The sequence below is a fragment of the Theropithecus gelada genome, chromosome 1 (genome assembly GCF_003255815.1).
Source record: "Theropithecus gelada isolate Dixy chromosome 1, Tgel_1.0, whole genome shotgun sequence".
In the NCBI taxonomy this organism is placed as follows: Eukaryota; Metazoa; Chordata; class Mammalia; order Primates; family Cercopithecidae; genus Theropithecus; species Theropithecus gelada.
The window spans coordinates 15,169,946-15,192,271 of NC_037668.1; the positions used below are offsets into that span (position 1 = coordinate 15,169,946).

Below are 22,326 nucleotides of genomic sequence, written 5' to 3' on the forward strand. Positions count from 1 at the left end.
AACAATTACTATAAATGCTGCATCAACATCTTACTTCTTTGATATTAGTAGTGTTGAATAGTGACTAAAGGCAGACTCTGGAGTTGAAACCTGGTTTGGCACAGACTGTGTGACGATGAGAAAGTTTCTTAACCTTTCTGTGATTCCTCCATGTCCCAATCTGTAAATGGACATACTTATACTACCTACTTGATAGGGTTTTGTAAGGGTAAAATGAGTTAATACATGTAAAGTATTTAAAACATTGTTGGCACCCAAAAAAAGTATGTATGTGTTAGAAAAAATATGCATATATAGGCCGGGCGTGGTGGCTCACGCCTGTAATCCTAGCACTTTGTGAGGCAAGGTGGGTGGATTGCCTGAGCTCAGGAGTTCGAGACCAGCCAGGGAACACAGTGAAACTTTGTCTCTACTAAAATCCAAAAAATTAGTCAGGCATGGCAGTGTGTACCTGTAATCCCAGATACTCAGGAGACTGAGACAGCAGAATTGCTTGAGCCCAGGAGGCTTAGGTTGCAGTGAGCCAAGATAGTGCCATTGCACTCCAGCCTGCATGACAGAGCAAGACTCAACAAAAAAGAAAAGAAAAGAAAAGAAAAGAAAAGAAGGAGAAAATATATGTGGTGTTATAATGTATATTGGTTTTTGTCCAGAGAGGGTGCCGCCTTATACCCTGGGGGAAGGAATGCTGACATCATGAAGCTTCCATAAAAACCCAAGAGGAGGCCAGGCATGGTGGCTCACGCCTACAATCCCAGCACTTTGGGAGGCCCAGGTGGGCAAATCACAAGATCAGGATTTCGAGACCAGCCTGGCCAATATGGTGAAACTCCATCTCAACTAAAATACAAAAATTAGTTGGCCGTTGTGACTGGAGCCTGTAATCCCAGTTATTCGGGAGGCTGAGACAGGAGAATTATTTGAACTTGGGAGGTGGAGATTGCATTGAGCCGAGATCGTGCCATTTTACTCCAGCCTGGGCAACAAGAGCAAAACTCCGTCTCAAAAAAAAAAAAAAAAAAAGTACTATGTAAGAATAATTTTTACATGCATAGAAATATACTTTTTCACAATAACACATAAAAGCAAAAAGAACAATTTGTCTCAGACTGAGTAAGGAATGCACATAAAATGGGATAATACTAAATAAGGAAAAGTTATCTCCGAATAAGTTTGCATTAAAAACAAAATTTTAAGGAGGAAATGTCAGGGGACACAGTGCAGCCATGATTCTAAGTAACGTGATATGAGCTGTGTATAAAGTGGGTTAATTTGGGATGGAGGGTGCAAAAGGTATCAGAAGACAGCCATACCCAAAGCAGGAGGCCAAGTCTTGGGGACGAAGATGAGAGGACCAAGGATGAGAACAAGGGCACTACACACAGGAATGGACAGGAGGGGAACTGTTGACTTTATTGCACATAGAAGATTGCGTGAACCTGGATAGGGGGAAAAGCAGAAAGGGAGTTGTTGGGGCAAAATGTAATCCAAGATGACTCTGCACCTTCCTGCCTGAATGACTAGGAGAATGATGCCACCTTCACAGGAATAGACAGCCTGCGAAGAGGAGCTGCTGAAGAGAGTTCACTTCAGGCCACACTGGATCATAACCGTCAACTGGCAATGGCAAGTGGCCACGTACTTCAGGCAGCTGGGAGTGTGTATCTGGAGGCACATCTAGAGACCCAGCTGGCTTCTCTCATCTGCCCAGAGGAGCTGGAGAAAGCCCTGGGAGTCCCTGGGAAGAGCTTATGAAGAGGTGGCCCCAGCCAGACACAGTGGCTCACACCTATAATCCCAGCACATTGGGAGGGCCAAGCGGGAAGGTCACTTAAGTCCAGGAGTTTGAGACCATGGAGAAACCCCATCTCTACCAAAGATACAAAAATTAGCTGGGCATGGTGGTGCACACCTGTAGTCCCAGCTACTTGGGAAGCTAAAGCACAAGGATCGCTTGAACCCAGGAGGCAGAGGTTGCCATGAGCCGAGATCATGCCACTGCAATCAAGCCTGGGTGACGGAGTGAGACCCTGTCTCCAAAAAAAAAAAGAGATGTTCCCAAAGATGGGCCTCTAAAGAACATCTACTCCACTTAGGGATCTGATGGGGATAGGAGGTGAGAGAATAATTTTTTACTAAAATCAGGGAAAACATCATATGAGGAAATTGGACCAGATGATTTCTGGGTTCCTTCCAGCACTAATATTCTATGGTTCTATTAAACAGACATGAAAAATACGTTGCTAGATCCTCAGATTATTTGCGATTTGCAAATTTTAGACAAATATTTTAGTAAAATTAGTAGCATCATGGTGTATCAGGGAATGCCAAGTTATTTAAACTGCATAAATATCCATTTCTTTCTTTGTAAAATGGGGGTAATATTTACCTTTTGGGGGTTGTTTTGATACAACATGATGTACTAGAAGGAAAATTCCAAGTTCTTTGACATGTCTGAACCTCAGTATCCTCCACTATAAAAACCATAACATTTACCTTTCAGGATTTGTTCTGAGGATTTGAAATGGTATGTCTATAGTATTTTGCATGCTGTGGGCTTTCAGTAACTGGGAATTTTTACTTTTTACTCTTTTATTTTAAAATTAATTTAAATCACAGAAAAGTATCTGACTTCAGACACACAGTTCCTTTATATTCCTGTAGTAGGCAAAATTCTGTGATGGCTCCTGTGATTCCTGGCCCCTGGTACCTGTTGTTTAAATCCCCTCCCTTTAAGTATGGGTAGAACCTGTACTTGCTGTTAATCAAGAAAACTTTGCAGATGTAGTTAAGATCCTTCATCAGTTGACTTTGAGTTAGTAGAAAGGGAATCCCTGACTTAGGTAAGCCTCTTTTTTCTTTTTTTTTTTTTTTTTTTTGAGACAGAGTCTTACTCTGTCGCCCAGGCTGGAGTGCAGTGGTGTGATCCAGGGTCACTGTAACCTATACCTCCTGGGTTCAAATGATCCTCCTGCCTCAACCTCCTGAGTAGCTGGGATTACAGGCACCTGCCACCATGCCCGGGTAATTTTTGTATTTTTAGTAGAGCTGGGGCTTCACCGTGTTGGCCAGGCTGGTCTTGAACTTCAGGTGATTTACCCGCCACAAACTCCCAAAGTGCTGGGATTACAGGCATGAGTCACTGCACTCGGCCTAGTGAGCTTTTTAAAAGAGAGTCAAGGCCTTCCCTGAATTAGATAAAATGGAAGCAACAGAGATACTCTTCTGCTGGCCATTAGAAGCAAATATCCATGCTGTGACCTGCCTGTGGAGAAAGGCAGCCTCTGAGGACCTCAGTTCTACACCTGCAAGAAACTGAATTCTGCCAACAACCTGGATGAGTTTGGAAGACCCCAGCCTTCATTGGAAAATGCAGCCCAGTTCACACTTCGATTTTACCCCTGTAAGATTCTAATCAAAGACTCCCACTATGCCATGCCCAGACCTACAGAAACTATGAGAGGCTAAATGAGTATTGTCCTAAGTCACTTAATTTGGGGTAATTTTTTACATATAAATAGAAAACTAAAACAATTTTTTGCCTCCTTCATTCAGAACATGGTTTATGTTTATCTTCTCTCTCCCTGCTGTCTCTATGCTTGTCTAAGACCTCATTACTGGTTGCAGCAGCCTCCCCACTGGTTTCCGGTTTCCTGTATTCTCTTTCTTCTATGCATCCTGCACATTTCTTCAGAATAAAGGTCCAAAGGTCATAATAACCTTCCCAAAGTATTATTCTTGACTTGCTCAAGAACCTATACCAACTCTCCCAGGCCGGTTCCATCAACTCTGATTTTTAGCTACTTTCCCAGCTCTCGATGACCCAGTCCTCCTTAAAGAGGCTGACTGGCTCTCCTGGTCTGTCTGATGACCAGACCTGTGACCGAAAAACTCATTAGCGAAGTTAACTAGTCAGGAAAATCACTCCAGAGACTGCCTCCTGCAAAGCAAGTGTTCATTAATCTTGAGGGATTTTTAAAAAATAGGTTAGGAATAGTGGAGACTCAATCCCAAACCTATACGTTACCTCATCCACCCTAGGGACTTCTGGAGTTTTTGTTGTTGTTGCTGTTGCTGCTATTGTTATTAAGTTGATTGCTGTTTGCATTGATGAAGATTTTTTTAGACTATTTTTCAGAATTAACTACAATGTATTGAGAGTCTACTCAGTGCCAGGCAGTAGAACAGGTATTTTTAAATACATTATTTTCACCAAAAAATATTCTTATAGGCTTTTTTTTTTTTTAAGGCCAATAATCCCACTGTTCACATAACCTCTGCTGACATTGTTTTTAAGTGAACATTGATCATAAATTTAAACAGTACTGAAAGATATAAAGGAAAAAGCAAAATCTTCCCTCTGGCCCAAGGAAATTCTTCTCCTTAAGAGTAGCCACTATTGGCCAGGCGCATTGGTTCATGCCTATAATCCCAGTATTTTGGGAGGCCGAGGTGGGTGGATCACGGGGTCAGGAGTTCAAGATCAGCCTGGCCAACATAGTGAAACCCCGTCTCTACTAAAAACTACAAAAATTAGCCGGGCATGGTGGCACGCGCCTGTAGTTCCGGCTACTTGGGAGGCTGAAACGGAAGAATCGCTTGAACCCGGGAGGTGGAGATTGCAGTGAGCCATGATCATGTCACTGCACTCCAGCCTGGGTGACAGGGCGAGACTCTGTCTCAAAAAAAAAAAAAAAGAAGAGAAAAGAGTAGCCACTATCGGCCAGGCACGGTGGCTCACACCTATAACTGCAGCACTTTGGGAGGCCAAGACGGGTAGATCACCTGAGGTCAGGAATTTGAGACCAGCCTGGTCAACATGGTGAAACCTCATCTCTACTAAAAATACAAAAAATTGGCCAGGCGTGGAGGCACACATCTGTAATCCCAGTTACATGGGAAGCTGAGGCAGGAGAATCACTTGAACCTGAGAGGTGGAGGTTGCAGTGAGCTTAGATCGTGCCATGGCACTCCAGCGTGGGCAACAAGAGTAAGACTCCACCTCAAAAAAAAAAAAAAAAAAAAAAGAGTAGCCACTATTATTAGTTTTGTTATGTGAAATCCCAGAAAAGTGTTTTACGTAATATCAGTGCATACATATCAATACACACATGTCCTTTTTTATTTCCACCAAAAAGGATCCTAACACTTTGTTGCCACATGCTAGTAGATACGTAAGTAGTTTCCAGATATTTACTATTAAAAATAATAATTTTTCCCAGGGATTTGAAAAGAAGTGAGAGGATCACTTGAGGCCAGGAGTTTACATCTCTACAAAAAACTTAAAAATTAACTCAACGTGGTGATGCCTACCTGTAGTTCTAGCTACTGGGAAGGCTGAGGTGGGAGGATCACTTGAGCCAAGGAGTTTGAGGTTCCAGTGAGCTATGATCTAGCCACTGTACTCCAGCCTAGGTGACAGACCAAGACCTTATCTCTACGAGGTCAGGAGATCGAGACCATCCTGGCTAACAGGGTGAAACCCCGTCTCTACTAAGAAATACAAAAAACTAGCCGGGCGAGGTGGCGGGCGCCTGTAGTCCCAGCTACTCGGGAGGCTGAGGCCGGAGAATGGCGTGAACCCGGGAGGCGGAGCTTGCAGTGAGCTGAGATCCGGCCACTGCACTGTAGCCTGGGCTACAGAGCCAGACTCCGTCTCAAAAAAATAAAAAAAATTAAAAAAAAATAAAAAATAATAATATTCCTCTTTACTGAAGTATTCCAGCTAATATGTGAAAGAAGAGTGACAGAATATCATTATTTTGCAATTGATAATGAATTAATTGATCTAATAAGCATTGAGAATCAATCACTGCTGTTACACAAAAAAAAGAAGCAGCTAGACATTACATGTCTCCTGATAGAAAAGAAATAGTACCACCTATGAAGTAGTCATGTCATGGGGTGAAACAGTAAACCTAAATCTAATCAAGCCTCTAAGTACCAATTTACAGAAAATAGAGGACAGAGGATCATGATAACCTACATCCTGGAGACAACTCTCTAAAGAGCACATATTGGGTTCCACTGATCCACCCATCGTTCCATGGAAGCACAGTTGTAAAGAAAGGCAAACTATAATGAGAAGGCCACCTGCAGCACACAGAGGCAGGTGACCATGGCAGTTGTTGTCAACCTAGTTGGCCTGACAAAGCCATTTCCAGTTTAAGGGAAGCCCTGTTGCAGGGAACAAACACACACTTTTGAGGGTCAGGGTACCATCTGCTCCAGAGAGTGCTTCATGGGCATAAACCATGTGGCCTCTGAGACTTTAACTCTTCCGGTTTTAGTGCCACACAGCTCCTTTCTGTTCCCATAGTCAGGTCAGCCTAGGAGCTCATTGGGTTCTTTAAAGTCAGTTTACACATTCTAGCCTAGTCCTGCAAGATCTGGCTCTGCCTACCCGTGTAACCTCTTGATGCTGCTCTGTCCTCCTTGCCCTGTAACCACCACCTGTACTAGACTTCCTGCAGTTCTTCCTATCTACCTGAGCATGATCTTTTCCACTCTCTCCAGGCCTTTGCCCATGCCATCCACTGCCTGGTAAACCCTTCCTATCCTTGTCAAGTGTCATCCTAAAGGTCCTTTCCTCAGGGAGTCCTTCCCTACACCCACCAACATGAAGTCAGGACTCCCTCCATTATACTCTCTGTATCTATACCTCTACAGTTGTAATACTTGTCACACTTTCTCATAGTCATGGGATTAATATATCTTCTCTTCTAGTCACTGGAGGTCCAGGAAGGCAGAAGCCACTCCTGTTCAACTTTCTGTCCTCACTACCTAGCAGATTACCTGCCATCTTCACAGATACTCAATAAATTCTTGAATGAAAGAACAAATGATATCACACCTAACAATGCTTAGGAGTCAGAGAGAAGAAAATGGTCCTAGAATGCTGTTCTTACAGAATTTAATAATGTTCATAGATAATATTTATAAAATTAGTAGATACAGATTTTCAATCACACATATTAAATGAATTATTAAACCTAGTCCCCTAGGTTACAGGGACAGTCTCTCACTTAAGGGTCAATTTCTGAAACCCAAACAGAGCTGCCCTTCAGGCCTACTACAGAATTATTGATAAGCAATATTACGAGCTATGACAGTGTCCTTCTGGTCCTTTTTTTTTAGATTGTGTTTTCCTCTGTCACCCAGGCTGCAGTGCAGTGGCAGCAGCCTCCACCTCCCAGGTTCAAGCGATTCTCCTGCCTCAGCCTCCTGAGTAGCTGGGACTATAGGCGCCCACCACCATGCCAACTTTGTATTTTTAGTAGAGGTGGGGTTTCACCATGTTAGCCAGGCTGGTCTTGAACTCCTGACCTCAAATGATCCACCCACCTGGGATTACAGGTGTGAGCCACTGCGTGCGGCCAACAGAACCTATCTTAACAAATGGCTGTAGGCTGGGCACGGTGGCTCACGCTTGTAATCCCAGAACTTTGGGAGGCCAAGGCGGGCAGATCACGAGGTCAGGAGATCGAGACCATCCTGCTAAGTAAGTGTAAGGTAAACTCTTAGCTTACTGCTAAGTAAGTTTAAGGTAAACAGTTAAGTGCTCAGTAATTAACAATTATTGTTATTAACCCCAACAAAAGCAAATGTTTAAAGATGTCTGAGCAGGAGAAATGATCAAAGAGGTTCTTGAAGATTAATCTCACCAATTACTTCTCCTCCAGAGTTAAAATATCAAATCTATCACCTCTTCCCCCTTCCTCACTCTGTAACATCCTTCCCAGTGAACATCAGCCCCAGGAGGAGCCCAAAACCAGCAACTAAGGCTCTCTCAATGTTAGTGAAAGGATTCCAGCTGGTGAGCCCCACCACTGTGGGGACAAACTCAATTGAGCTGAGCTATGGCTTCTGGGATGGAGGCTCACAGCCACCTAATCCCACCCTCAATGTACTCAGCCACCACTACCCAGGATTTACATCCAGCGTGCACTCTGAAGAGAATAAAACCAGTGATATTTCTTTTCAATTCTAAAGCATAGATATTTCCCCCTAAAACACAGGGAAGGGTCCAGGTTTTCAGAATGACCCTGTTTCTCAAGTCCCTTAACTGCTAACCTAGGAGCTTATCCTCTGGACAGTTTCTGAAGAAAGGCTTCTCTTTGCCTCAGTTTCCTTATCTGTAAAATGGGGGATAATAATGGTACTACTTCCTGAGGTCCTGGTGAGAATTAGATGAGTCAGTATGTATAAAGGGCCTAGAACACTACCTGGCACACAGTAAGTGCTCCGTAGCTGTTAGCTTAACTTAATTATGAACTTTAGTTCTTCCATCTTATTTGTACTGCTTTCTATTTGTGATCATATATTTTTCAATTACTAAGCATTAACAGTGGCCTTGTAAGAGACTATTTCAGCCCTAGTGCACCTTTGGGGCAGCAGTTTGGCTGGTGGCTTATAAATAGTCATCCCCCAGATCAGAGGCACCCATGCTTTTCTATAGACCCTGTGTAAGTTGTATCTGTTAATTTCCTTCATTGAGAAATATATACTGTAGATAAAAGAATCCAGCAAAGCCTTTAATTGGTAACTTTATTAATAACAATAGCATCTACACACATTTGAAAACACACATGTAGGAGACAGTTAAGATTTATTCAGTCTGTGATAATGTCTAGAGCTCATTTGGATTCATCAGACCCCTGCTATCAACTCCAAAAACCCTTAGCCAAAAACAGAGTTGAATCACTCATCAAACCATCAGTGTCTTCCTCGGCAGAATCAAGGGTTGGACAGAAAGAGTAAATATTCTGTACCTCCACAAAATAAAACTAAAATGCAATTGTCCTGCATCTGAGAATACAAGGGTGGACAGTATGAGCTGCATGACTGTGAACCAATGAGGCTTCCCTTGGCCTCATTTGTAAAACGGAGATTAACCGTGTAGTCCTGCCTATCTTGCATGGCCTCCTGGAAAGCAAATGAGGTGATGACTGTCAATTAAAAGCTCCTCTCCTTTAAGAGGGGAACACCAAGAGGGGAGAGTAAGAAAAGAAGGAAAAGGCTCTTTCCAGTGACCAATACGCTGAATTTGATGAAAATCCAAAAGAGGTTATGCTAAACTGGGAAGCGTAAGGGTGGATCTACCATTGCCACCTCCTCTTTGATGCAAAAAAAATCTTAACACGGCCCCCTCCCAGCTGTTGCACTGAGGTGACTAAGGATACATTTGAGGAAGTAGCTCCAAAAACATTTCCATTTTCACCGTGTCTTCACATACATCTAATGGAAATGAACAGCACCCATCATCCATCCACGGAAGCGATTAAGAAAACGATGGGATGGAAAAACTAACCCAACAATATTACATCAATACGTAGTATTAAAGTAAGTGTCCATAATGTGCCAGGCTGAAGATGCACGGGAAAACCACACCAGCCGGTCAAGGGCTTGAGAATACCATAAACAAGAAAACAGACGAACCAATTTCAGACAGCTGCTAGAAGGAAGATAAAATGAGACAGGCAAGTATGAGCGGCGCGAATTCCTTAGTGGATGACGTAGGTCTCTGACAGGTGACTTTTGAGCCCGTATCTACAGGGTAAGTGCCTCGCAGTGACCTGGGGCCGTAGCCTTACCCTTTAAAGCAGAGACCATTAAATGCAAAAATTATCAACAAAACGAGAAATAGGAATTTCAAAGTCTCAAAGTGAACGACGGAAACTGAAATCTACAAATTAGAAAGAGGCGCAGAATTTTGAATATTCATGTCGCCCAATCAGGAAAAGGCTGGGACCCGGCTGCGCGGGCTTCGTCCAAAATACACAGAACGGCTGGTATCCACAGGAGACCCCATCGCACAGCAGAACTGGTGACCGGACACAAAAGGTGCTGCCAAGCGTCAGTCATACACAGCTGTCACGCAGTGTTTGCGGAACCTGGGCTGAATTGTGCCCTGGAGTTCTCTTAAATAACAGCCGAACTCAGCCACTTCGTTTTAGAATGAAACAGACCCAAGAAGCCACCAGGGCGCCAGTGTGGGGCGGGAGTGGGGGCGGGTAAAGAGGCGGATTCCCAACATCCTAATTGAGAACCGACTCCTGGGAAAGCTAAGCAGCACAATGAGTGAAGACACGCTCTAGATTCAAAAACAAATCCAATCATGCACCGGGGACCTCAAGTTCCAAATGGTTAAAAACCTAAGTGTGGCATTTCCCATGACCTTTACACTAAAATTACTTTATGAGAAGAAACTAAGGGAGTAAGTGAACAAGCTCTTTTCTAGTGATTAGGTGGGTGGCTCTGAAAAGAGCCTTTGGAGTCAAGCAGCCGGCGACTCGAGCGAGCGAGCGCCAGGTCCCGGCAGGGACTCACTTGGAGCTGGTGTACTTGGTGACCGCCTTGGTGCCCTCGGACACGGCATGCTTGGCCAGCTCGCCGGGCAGCAGCAGGCGCACGGCCGTCTGGATCTCGCGGGACGTGATGGTGGAGCGCTTGTTGTAGTGCGCCAGGCGGGACGCCTCTCCCGCGATGCGCTCGAAAATGTCGTTGACGAAGGAGTTCATGATGCCCATGGCCTTGGACGAGATGCCGGTGTCGGGGTGGACCTGCTTCAGCACCTTGTACACGTAGATGGAGTAGCTCTCCTTGCGGCTGCGCTTGCGCTTCTTGCCGTCTTTCTTCTGGGCTTTGGTGACGGCTTTCTTGGAGCCCTTTTTAGGAGCCGGAGCGGATTTTGCCGGTTCAGGCATGGTAAGACACAGAACAAACGCGGCTTAGCCAAGAAAAGAAGTAAGAGAATGGGCGGGCCTGATTCTTTTATAACCACCTTATGCAAATTAGGGCTCCGAAAGTCATTCATTTCCATTGGTCCGTGTGCGGACCTTGCGTTTTCAGCAATGCGTACGCAACAACACCGACTCTTGACTTGATTGGCCGGTTCTGAAGCCATATTAGGACCAATGAAAAACTCGTTCTAGACCCCACCCCTAGGAAAGCTTATAAAGGCTTTCCTCTTGGTTCTCTTTCAAGCTTATTTTGTAGCGAGGTTCTGAGCATTGTCTGTGTTTAACCTTGATTTCAGTCATGTCTGGTCGTGGCAAACAAGGAGGCAAGGCTCGCGCCAAGGCCAAGTCGCGCTCGTCCCGCGCCGGCCTCCAGTTCCCAGTAGGGCGAGTGCACCGCTTGCTGCGCAAAGGCAACTACGCGGAGCGGGTGGGGGCTGGCGCGCCAGTCTACATGGCGGCGGTCCTCGAGTACCTGACCGCCGAGATCCTGGAGCTGGCGGGCAACGCGGCTCGGGACAACAAGAAGACGCGCATCATCCCTCGTCACCTCCAGCTGGCCATCCGCAACGACGAGGAACTGAACAAGCTGCTGGGCAAAGTCACCATCGCCCAGGGCGGCGTTTTGCCTAACATCCAGGCCGTTCTGTTACCAAAGAAAACTGAAAGCCACAAAGCCAAAAGCAAATAAATGCAGACAAACCAACCAAAGACCAAAGGCTCTTTTTAGAGCCACCCAAGTTTTCAAAAAAAGAGCTAATGCGCTATTTCGTGATCAGCCCTTCATTTGACACTTTGGTGGCTCTTAAAAGAGCCTTTGGGGTGAATGAGTATGGTGTCAAGCCTCTTAATTACTTGTTCTTGCCAGGCTTGTGACTCTCCGTTTTCTTGGGCAACAGGACAGCCTGGATATTGGGTAAGACGCCGCCCTGGGCAATGGTGACACCCCCGAGTAACTTGTTGAGCTCTTCGTCATTCCTCACGGCTAGTTGCAGATGGCGAGGGATGATGCGCGTCTTCTTGTTGTCCCGAGCTGCGTTGCCCGCTAGCTCCAGAATTTCCGCGGTCAGGTACTCGAGGACCGCCGCCAGGTACACCGGGGCGCCTGCCCCCACCCGTTCCGCGTAGTTGCCCTTGCGCAGCAAGCGGTGCACTCGCCCCACCGGGAACTGGAGGCCAGCGCGGGACGAGCGCGACTTGGCCTTAGCGCGGGCCTTGCCTCCCTGCTTTCCGCGTCCTGACATTACGGCTAAAATTGCAGTTACAGCTTCTTTTACAAGGAGAAGAATGTGGAAAGAATAACCAATTTGATGTAATTTATAAGAGCTACCGGGAGGGGTGAAGGGAAGTCGTTTGATTGGCTAAAAGCGGAGCCGTATCCAACAGCCAATAGAAAAACAGAAAGCCGCCTCTTGGTTTGCATCCTGCCCTGAAAGGAAATGACGGATTTCGTAAGTATCTACCAATCGCTGAGAGCCACATTAAAGCCCCTTATTTGCATGCCAGGATCTTTAAAGAGAGTAGGCTTTCAAACAAAATGTCTTGTACTATGGGGTTTTGCTTTGCTTTGTTTAGTTTACAGCCGGTAAATCCCAACATGGACCCTAAGAAACTGCAGAAGACATCCGTAGACTGAGAGTTACTCTCACACAAGAGTAGGGGATTCTGAAGCCGATGATCCCCTTGAGCTCTAAACTACCAAGTCCCGCCCTTTCTGTCTCGTCACAGCCAAATTCCCTTTAAAAATACAAGTACTACTAAGGCTGCCTCCTTTCTCGCCCCTCAACTTAAGTCGCCCGCAGCGACTCCGCCCCACCCCCACCCGCCTGCACTACTTGGAATTCAATTTGACGGAGGCTAGATTTGTCATCCTCTTGACCTCCAGGAGGCGGCCTTGAAGCTTACTCCCTTGGCTTTCAAAATGTCGCCCTGCGTTTTTCTTCTTAGCTCGCCGACTTTTCTTTTTTTTTTTTTTTTTTTTTTTTTTTTTTTTTTTTTTTTTTTTTTTGAGAGGGAGTCTGGCTCTGTCGCCCGGGCTGGAGTGCAGTGGCCGGATCTCAGCTCACTGCAAGCTCCGCCTCCCGGGTTCACGCCATTCTCCTGCCTCAGCCTCCCGAGTAGCTGGGACTACAGGCACCCGCCACCTCGCCCGGCTAGTTTTTTGTATTTTTTTAGTAGAGACGGGGTTTCACCATGTTAGCCAGGATGGTCTCGATCTCCTGACCTCGTGATCCACCCGTCTCGGCCTCCCAAAGTGCTGGGATTACAGGCTTGAGCCACCGCGCCCGGCCGTGCTCGCCGACTTTTCTTATCCTGCTTCCCCATGCCATCTCTAAATCTGCGAGTCCAGCTGGATTCTGCTTCTCTATCTCCAATTCTTCACTTATCCCGAAGAGTCTTACCCATTTATATGCTTTCAACTAACATCCAAATTTGTTTCAGAAGCTCAGACCCTTGTGCCTAACTGCTTACTGAATACTTCAACCTACTACTTGTCCCAACGAGCACCTCAAACTCAAACTCAACCTCAGCTTATTCGAACGCGAACTCATGCAAACAACCTCCCCTCTTTGCCCTCTTCCTGAAATGCGCCAGCATACTTACAGATAACTAAGCCGAAATCTACTCTACTCTTCCCTTCGTCTCAACATGTCCAGTCAGTTGCTTCCTTAATATCCCTTCAATCTTTTTCTCCATGCTCCCTTGTCCACCTCATCATCATCCCTTAGATTTCAGCAACAGCCGGGAAAGGGTAACTTTGCTGTCAGGCATTAATTGCTGGTGTGACTCCAGCGGCCTTAGAAATCTTTCCTGAAAGCTCTTCTTTTTTCTTTTATCCCATATAACAGATGAACCTGAAAGCTCTTGTGTTTCTTCCTCCTCAACGTCCCATCTCTGGGAGTTCTACATCTCCTACACCATTCTCACCCTTTCCTTAGTATCCCTTAAGGTCAGGTAGAATAATAGAGAGAAAAAATAGACTTGTGGTTTTTTTGTTTTTTTGAGGCGGAGTTTCGCTCTGTCGCCCAGGCTGGAGCACTTCTCAGCTCACTGCAACCTCCACCACCACCTCCTCTACCCCGCCCCCACCCACCCGGGTTCAAGCGATCCTCCCACCTCAGCCTCCCAAGTAGCTGGGATGACAGACGCCCACCACCATGCCCGGCTAATTTTTGTATTTTTAGTAGAGATGGGGTTTCATCTCTACTAATGTTGACCAGGCTAATCTCGAACTCCTGATCTCAAATCTCGAATGTTGGCCAGGCTGGTCTCAAACTCCGACCTCATGATCTGCCCACCTCAACCTCCCAAAGTTCTGGGATTACAGGCGTGAGCCACTGCACCCGGCCAGAAAATACTTAAATCTTATTCTTTGACACCTTTTCTGATGTTTTCTCCTTTATTCTCACCAGTTTATTCAACTGGCATTTATTGGATGTGTGCTGTTGGGCAATGGGTGTATAGATAATTGAAAGTAGTACAAACAAGTCTGTGATGAAATGCCTCCAGAAAATGGAGGAAATCTGGTGAACTCTTGAGAGTTAAATTAGTTAAAATCAGCTACGTATAGAGATTACTCCTGGTAAGAATGCTGGTATAGATTTGGGAAACACCAAAGTCCAGACAGAGGTGACCAGGGTGTAACCTAAGATCCTTCTAATCCAATTGATTATATCATTTGAGAAGATGAATGTTAACAGAAAGGTGCAGTCTACATACAGTCCAAACAGGTGGCAATTGTAGTAGAAATATGTTATGTTTTCACCAACAATAAAATATATCTGGCAGAGGCAAAGTTTGGCCTACTAGAAAAGGGTCCTTGGTTATGAAAGCATCAGCCTTTTCTCACAGCCTGGGTGAAATATTTCTGAAGACTATCCAAGTTCCTTCATTCAGATTCTGTGCTCAATTAACAACTTTCTGATTGTTCTATTCCAAGATAAACACATAAGACTGAAGTAGGGGGAGCCAGTTATAGAAAGATGTTCATCATAGAATTCAATGAATTTGCATTTTGGACTATTCATAAATTTCGTGTGTACTTTGTTAGCATGGGTCCCTCCCCAAGAAGCCAGTCAGTCCTGGAAGTTCTAATAGTGTCAACTTTTCAGACCTAAAGGGCTGAGAAAAAAACCCAGATGATAGGGGACCCTACCATAATCCTGGCATCCCATAAGGCCCTGCTTGAGGGGCATGCTGACTTTCCTTTCTTTCTCTGACCTCCTCTTTTTTTTTTTTTTTTTTTTTTTTTTTTTTCCAGACAGAGTCTCACTCTGTCACCCAGGCTGGAGTGCAGTGGCAGAATCTCAGCTCACTGCAACCTCTGCTTCTTGGGTTTAAGTGATTCTCATGTCTCAGCCGACAAATAGCTGAGATTACAGGCATGCGCCAGCACATCCAGCTAATTTTTGTATTTTCAGTAGAAACAGGATTTTGCCATGTTGTCCAGGCTGGCCTCGAACTCCCAAAGTGCTGGGATGACAGGTGTGAGCCACTGCGCCTGGACTTGACCTCTGATTTCTTTTTTACTTATATCACAGTGCTCTGTGCCATAAGAAGGGTGAAAGAAAAAAAAAGATGATGTTGAAACCCTACTATGATAAACCCTACAGTAGCAACTGCCTACAAAGTAGATAAAATTATGTGTTTCACAAATAAACTGAAGCTCACAGGGATTAAAACAATTGCTGGGCTGGGTGTTGGTGGCTCACGCCTGTAATCCCAGCACTTTGGGAGACCAAGGCAGATGGCTTTTACCCAGGAGTTTGAGACCAGCCTGGGCAACATGGCGAAACCCCATCTCTACAAAAAATACAAAAATTAACTGAGTGTGGTGGGGTACACACCTGTGACCTGTGGTCTCAGCTACTTGGGAGGCTGAGGTTGGAGGATTACTTGAGCCCAGAAGGCACAGGTTGCAGTGAGCCGAAACAGCGCCACTGCACTCCAGCCTGGGCGACACAGCAAGACTCTATCTCAAAAAAAAAAAAAAAAAATTGCTGAAGGTCACACAGCCACATGATTAGAGTCTAGGTCTGCCTGACTCAAAGAACATGCTCCTCACGAGGTCATTCACACCCTCACTAACCAGATGTTGGGCTTAATGAAGTCATTTAATTTATCCAGCCATTGTTTCTTCCTCTGTACAAAAAAAGGAAGAAAGAATTATTAGAGGAGAACTTCCCTACTCCCACGCAAATATCCTTGCTGTGCCCACATCTCTTTGTTCATATCCTGGTGACAGTACTCACCATTCGGTACTGTGCTTTTTTTTTTTTTTTTTTTTTTTTTTGAGATGGAGTTTCGCTCTGTCGCCTAGACTGGAGTGCAATGGCACGATCTCCGCCCACTGCAGCCTCTGCCTCCCAGGTTCAAGAGATTCTCCTGCCTCAGTCTCCCAAGTAGCTGGGATTACAGGAATGTGCCACCATACCTGGCTAATTTTTGTATTTTTAGTAGAAGTGGGGTTTCACTGGATTTGCAAACTGCAAAGTCCTAACCAAAGTAAGTCCTATAGATGCCATCTTTGTAGCAGCTTTCTAATCAATTTACTTCTCTCTAGCCCATCTTGTGCCTTCACTCAGGTTATCTTTCACCCAGACTACCAACAAAGACTTTTCTGCTCCTCTCCCTGCTTCTACTCTTCCCACTCCTCACTAGAGTGGCCTTTCTAATAAACATTCTGATTCTTTTCTCACCATCTACTCTCTCCCCAGGTGATCACATACCACACCTCAGCCCCACCCCCATGATCTCATTTTATCTTCAACAACCCCTAAGAGATGTCTCAAATATACTTCTCAGATGCTAAAATTAGTGGGAAAAAAAATAATGGAGAAATAGGAAAGTAGATAGACTTAAAGTATCTTCCACAATTACAGACAGAAAAGGAATTTTTTAGTGGAAAAGCCTGACAGATACCATCTTAATCAAATGATCAGAATTATCACTAGTAATAAGAAAAATAAAGATCACGTGCCCTGGTAAGTTTCACAGAGAAGAATTCAACATTACTTCTGCAGTATTCTGGCCAAAAAATGCATGTGCTAAATTTTAATCATAAAGAAACATCAGACAAACCCAGATTGAGGGACATTCTACAAAATAAATGTCTGTAACTTCAAAACTGCCAAAGTCATGAAAGACAAAGAAAATCTAGGAAACGATTCCAAGTTAATGGAGAACAAAGAGATATAACAACTGAATGCAACATGTGATCCTAGATTGGATCCTGGACCAGAAAATATTTCTTTTCATTTTATATATAGGATAGAAGTGAACAATTGGCACATTTTGAATAAGGTCTGTAGATTAGATAATAGTACTGTATCTATGTTAATTTCTAGAGTCTGACAGTTATATTCTGGTTATGTGAGAAAATGTCTTTTTTTTTTTAAGTAAATATACATTAGTCAGGATTCTCCAGGGAAACAGAACCAATAGTAGATAGATTGATAGATTGACAGATAGTTTTATTATAAAAAATTGGCTTTTTGATTATGGAAGCTAATAAATCCCAAGATCCCCGAGATCTTCAGGGTAAGCTGGCAAGCTGGAGACCCAAGAAAGGTGATGATACAGTTCCAGTCCAAATCCAAAGGCCTGAGAACCAATGGTGTAGTTCCAGTCCAAAGGCCGAGTCTAAGACCCAGATGGAGCCAGTGTTTACTTCTGAGTCTGAAGGCTGGGAAAAGCCAACGTCCCGGTCTCAAAGTAGTCAGGCAGAAGGAAGTCTCTCTTACTCAGGAGAGGGTCCGTCTTTTTGTTCTAGTCAAGCTTTCAACTGGTTGGATGGGACCCACCTACATTAGGGAGGGCAGTTTACTCCGTCTACCAATTCAAATGTTAATTTCATTCAAAATACCCTCACAGAAACACCCAAATTTTGCCAAATATCTGAGCACCAATCTTCTAGAAGTTGGCACATTAACCATCACAGGCCGGGCGTAGTGGCTCACGCTTGTAATCCCAGCACTTTAGGAGGCTGAGGTGGGCAGATCACCTGAGGTCGGGAGTTCGAGACCACCCTGGCCAACATGGTGAAACCCCCTCGCCACTAAAAATACAAAAATTAGCCAGGCACCGTGGTCCATGCCTGTAATCCCATCACTTTGGGAGGCTGAGGCAGGCGGATCACTTGAGGTCAGGAGTTCCAGGGCAGGAGGATCACTTGAGGTCAGGAGTTCCAGACCAGCCTGACCAACATAGTGAAACCCCATCTCTACTAGAAATACAAAAAGATTTAGCCGAGTGTGGTGGCACCCGCCTGTAGTCCCAGCTACTCAGGAGGCTGAGGCAGGAGAATCACTTGAACCCAGAAAGTGGAGGTTGCAGTAGGCCAAGATGGCGCCACTGCACTCCAGTCTGGGTGACAGAGGGAGATTCCATTTAAAAAAAAAAAAAGAATTTTGGGCCAGGCACAGTGGCTCACGCCTGTAATCCCGGTAATCCTGGGTGGCCGAGGAGGGCGGATCACCTGAGGTTGGGAGTTCCAGACCAGCCTGATCAACATGGAGAAACCCCGTCTCTACTAAAAATACAAAATTAGCTGGGCATGGTGACACATGTCTGTAATCCCAGTTACTCAGGAGACTGAGGCAGGAGACTTGCTTGAACCCAGGAGGCAGAGGTTGCAGTGAGCCGAGATCATGCCATTGCACTCCAGCCTGGGCAACAAAAGCAAAACTCCATCTCAAAAAAAAAAAAAAAAAAAAAGAATTTTGCACCTAACTCAAGTGAGTCAGCAGAAATAATTATTATTATTTCATTATTATTATACACACATACATTAAAAGAGAGATACAAAGACAAGTCTGGCAAAATGTTATCAGTGAATCTAGGTGAATAGTGGATAAATGGGTTGCTCATTCTATTAATCTTGCAACTTTTCTGGAAGTTTTAAATTTTTTTTAAAGGCTAGGGAAATCAGTGTATGTCTCATAGGTTAAATTTCTTGAGTGTGATAAGGATATTGTGGTTATGTGGGAGAATATCTTTGTTCTTAGGAGATACATGTTGGAGTAGTTAGGGGTGAAATGTCATGCTACCTGCAACTTATTTTCAAATTGTTCATCAAAAAAAGTACATAAATATATTTTAAAGTATATGTAAAGTACTTAAATATATGAGTATATATGTACAAGTATAAAATAAATATAAATGTAAAAAATGGTGGGCCAAGTGAAAGGTAGAGGGTGTTGCTTTGAACTATTCAACTTTTCTATGGCTTTGACGTTTTTCAAAATGAGAAGTTGGGGAAAAACATTTAGAAATATGTAAATATATTAAGGATACAAAATAAAATTTAAATAAATTTAAAAGTTAAGAATCGCCAAGTGCGGTGGCTCACGCCTGTAATCCCAGCTCTCAAGGAGGCAGAGTCAGGAGGATAGTTTGAGCCCAGAAGTTCAAGACCTGCCTAGGCAATATAGCGAGACCCCATTCTCCACAAAAAGGAAGAAAAAACAAAGACAAAAATATATATATAAGCGTAAAAGTTAAGAATCATCCTGGAAAAATTACATCCTGTTACATCCCTGCTTAAAACCTCAGTAGCTTCCCACTACTTCTAGGATAAAGACAAAATTGCCTAACAAGGGTTACAAAGCCTTGGGAGGTCTGGGCCCTTCCTCTCCTCCCGGTACCCTACTCATCACCATCACCTGCCCCCTAGGCTCCAACCACACATAACCACACCCTAACTACACCAGAAAGACTCCCTCAAAATTCTCTCTCCTCTTGTCCTTTACACATGTGGCTACCACAGCCAAAACCTCACTATGAGGGACTGAGAAATGGATTTTCATGTTGTTTCTGCCAAACTGTTTCCCTAAATCTCGGAAGTATTCTCTGCCCGCCCCTCATTCCACCTCTCCAACCCCGGCCAAGTTTGGGTAACTTGCCTCCGTAGCATCCTGTGTTTATCTCATCGTAGCACTGAGTACCCAGTACTGCAATTGTCCGCTCACTCTTCAGTGCTCTGTGAACTCCTTGAAGACAGGGTCTGACTTGACTCTCCAGTCCCCAGCACTAGTCTGGGGCACAGTAATTATGTATTCAATCAGACTTCCATTTTCTTGTATATAAAATAAAGGAATTGGGCTAGATGATCTACAATATCTATTGGCAGTAAAATAGATCTAATAATCCCAACCCTAGCTGCGCGTGAAATCCCTTTTTCTTCGTGTTGCTGGGTTCAGAGTTTCTGACGACCTTACCGGCGGGGAGAATCCGAGACTACAGTTCCCATGATCCCTTAGGGCACCATGTGGTGCCTGCCCGTCCTACTAACGCACAGCAAGGACTCCATTTCCCAGCGTGCCTCAGGAAGGGCGCCAGGACTGCGTTTTGCTCCGGAGCGTCCAGAGTCCTGGCCTTGAGCGGGAATCGCAGTATCCGAGGCTGAGCGGCAGGTAAGAGGGGCTTCTTCTGGCCTTCACAGGGATCACAGGGGCTTCGGCCTAACCACAAGTACGCAGTTGCACATGCCCTGCATTTGCCCATTCTTTGCAAATCCCCTAAGGAACGAACGCGCCTCGCTTGCGGGCCTTTCTAATCTCCGCTTGTCCCTCCACTCCCACAGCTGGAGGTCGAATTCACCGTGTCACGTAGAGAAAAGGGGCGGTGTCTCGGGTCTCCCCGTGTGGCGTCAAGGCGGTCTCCTGACAGAAGCTGGTGTGGACATCTGGGCGTGGGGTTAGAGTGGATGCGGGGGTCGCGGGGCGGGTGTTGACACTGTGCTCTCACCGGGCGGATCATCTCGACCCTCACTCCTGGTGTCTGTGTCTCTGGCGTAGCCGATGCTGAGTGGGCGCCTGGTCCCAGGTCTGGTCTCCATGGCTGGCCGGGTCTGTTTGTCCCGGGGCAGCGCGGGATCCGGGGCCATCGGTCCAGTGGAGGCCGCCATTCGCACCAAGTTGGAGCAGGCCCTGAGCCCCGAGGTGCTGGAGCTTCGCAACGAGAGCGGTGGCCACGCGGTCCCGCCTGGCAGTGAGACGCACTTCCGCGTGGCTGTGGTGAGCTCTCGTTTCGAGGGACTGAGCCCCCTACAACGACACCGGCTGGTCCACGCAGCACTGGCGGAGGAGCTGGCAGGGCCGGTCCATGCACTGGCCATCCAGGCACGGACCCCTGCCCAGTGGAGAGAGAACTCTCAGCTGGACACTAGCCCCCCATGCCTGGGTGGGAACAAGAAAGCTCTAGGAACCCCTTGAACCCTAAGAGAGGGGGAGGACCAGGATCCGAATGGGCTGAGTGAGCACGAACTACTGAGGCCTTCCCTTCGATCCAGTCCAGGATTTGTAAGGGATGAAGACCCCTGAGCCCTATTCTGTTGGGGTCCATACATATTCTCCAAAGATAGCAACTTGCTTCAGGTCAAAGTGAACCCAAGAAAAGAGAAGAATCACTCACTACTGCTCTTGCCCTGGACTATTCAGGAAGGGCAACCCAGATGTTCCATGTTAAATCGTGACAGAACTGCACCAAACCTGATGAGTTGGAAACAATCCTATACATTAAAAGAAATTACACTATGAGGCTGTGTTCTTAATGGACTGCTGAATCAGTGCCATAGGTGTTCTTGGGAGAAGAAAGATACCTGTAGACTAGTCGGGAACGGCTTTATGAGGGAAGTGATCTACTTGGGTCTTTAAAGGAAAGCACAAAATTAACCAGAAAGGAGAGGATAGGTGCTGCAGGCAGGGAGAAGAACCTGAGCAAAGGCATAGACACTGGACTGAGCAGTGAGTTAATGGACAAGACAGGCGATATAGGCAGGGACACATTTGAACTTCATCTCAGGGGAATATTTGCCTTTTTTACAGCCTGTCCATTTCCAAAAAGTAGTACTTGTATTTGTTTAAAAGAAAAATGTTTTTAAAAACCACTAAAGCAGTGAAAAGAGAATAAGAACTAAGAAAATGATTACAGATGATGGAGAAACCTTTATATAGCCCTTTTTTTTTTTTTTTTGAGACAGAGTTTTGCTGCTGCAGTGCAGTGGCGCAATCTCGGCTCACTGCAACTTCTGCCTCCTGGGTTCAAGTGATTCTCCTGCCTCAGCCTCCCCAGTAGCTGGGATAACAGGCATGCACCACCACGTCCAGCTATTTTTTGTATTTTTAGTAGAGATGGGGTTTCACCATGTTGACCAGGATGGTCTCAAACTTCTGACCTCAGGTGATCCTCCTGCCTCAGCCTCCCAAGGTGTTGGGATTACAGGTGTGAGCCACCACCCCTAGTGTTTTTTTGTTTGTTTCTTTAAGATAGAGTCTCTGTTGCCCAAGCTGGAGTGCAGTGGCACGATCACAGCTCTGCAACCTCCATCTCCCAGGTTTAAGTTCTCCTGCCTCAGCCTCCCAAGTAGCTGGGACTAGAGGCTTGTGCCACCACACCCGTCTAATTTTTTGTATTTTAGTAGAGACAGGGTTTCACCATGTTGCCCAGGCTGGTGTTAGACTCCTGAGCTCAGGCACTCTGCCCACCGCCTCCCAAGGTGCTAGGATTACAGGTGTAAGCCACCATGCCCCACAATGTAGCCCTTTTTGAGCATTACAAATGTTGTCATATTTCTGAGGGGAGCTCA

The 22,326-nt window shown here is 45.4% G+C and overlaps 4 protein-coding genes across 8 annotated transcripts; 2 read left to right on the forward strand and 2 right to left on the reverse strand.

Moving 5' to 3' along the window:
• Positions 1-8,534: 8,534 nt before the first annotated feature.
• LOC112623979 (histone H2B type 2-E) lies at positions 8,535-11,065 on the reverse strand. Of its 2 annotated transcripts, XM_025384560.1 has the most exons (2): positions 10,390-10,748; positions 8,535-10,328 (listed from the first exon to the last, which is right to left on the reverse strand). In XM_025384560.1, exons 1-2 carry the CDS (start codon positions 10,704-10,706, stop codon positions 10,277-10,279), a joined length of 369 nt encoding a protein of 122 aa, XP_025240345.1. In that variant the 5' UTR covers positions 10,707-10,748; the 3' UTR covers positions 8,535-10,276. The 2 variants fall into 2 exon arrangements, with proteins under 2 accessions (XP_025240345.1, XP_025240344.1); XM_025384559.1 differs by having other exon boundaries at positions 8,535-11,065.
• LOC112623963 (histone H2A type 2-C) lies at positions 10,993-11,441 on the forward strand. Its single transcript, XM_025384558.1, has one exon. It carries the CDS (start codon positions 11,041-11,043, stop codon positions 11,428-11,430), a length of 390 nt encoding a protein of 129 aa, XP_025240343.1. The 5' UTR covers positions 10,993-11,040; the 3' UTR covers positions 11,431-11,441.
• A 100-nt stretch (positions 11,442-11,541) lies between these two features.
• On the reverse strand, positions 11,542-12,272 carry LOC112631711 (histone H2A type 2-B). The gene has a single exon (XM_025397163.1). It carries the CDS (start codon positions 11,981-11,983, stop codon positions 11,591-11,593), a length of 393 nt encoding a protein of 130 aa, XP_025252948.1. The 5' UTR covers positions 11,984-12,272; the 3' UTR covers positions 11,542-11,590.
• A 7,789-nt stretch (positions 12,273-20,061) lies between these two features.
• BOLA1 (bolA family member 1) lies at positions 20,062-21,277 on the forward strand. 4 transcript variants are annotated; one of them, XM_025399289.1, is made up of 3 exons: positions 20,072-20,152; positions 20,323-20,414; positions 20,537-21,277. In XM_025399289.1, exon 3 carries the CDS (start codon positions 20,540-20,542, stop codon positions 20,951-20,953), a length of 414 nt encoding a protein of 137 aa, XP_025255074.1. In that variant the 5' UTR covers positions 20,072-20,152; positions 20,323-20,414; positions 20,537-20,539; the 3' UTR covers positions 20,954-21,277. The 4 variants fall into 4 exon arrangements, with proteins under 4 accessions (XP_025255092.1, XP_025255066.1, XP_025255074.1 ...); XM_025399307.1 differs by having other exon boundaries at positions 20,062-20,210; positions 20,323-21,277; XM_025399281.1 differs by having other exon boundaries at positions 20,062-20,152; positions 20,323-21,277.
• The last annotated feature ends 1,049 nt before the right edge of the window (positions 21,278-22,326 follow it).

Coding starts and splice junctions, on each gene's coding strand:
- LOC112623979 (XM_025384559.1), bottom strand. CDS start 10,706: ATGCCTGAACCGGCAAAATCCGCTCCGGCTCCTAAAAAGGGCTCCAAG.
- LOC112623963 (XM_025384558.1), top strand. CDS start 11,041: ATGTCTGGTCGTGGCAAACAAGGAGGCAAGGCTCGCGCCAAGGCCAAG.
- LOC112631711 (XM_025397163.1), bottom strand. CDS start 11,983: ATGTCAGGACGCGGAAAGCAGGGAGGCAAGGCCCGCGCTAAGGCCAAG.
- BOLA1 (XM_025399307.1), top strand. CDS start 20,540: ATGCTGAGTGGGCGCCTGGTCCCAGGTCTGGTCTCCATGGCTGGCCGG.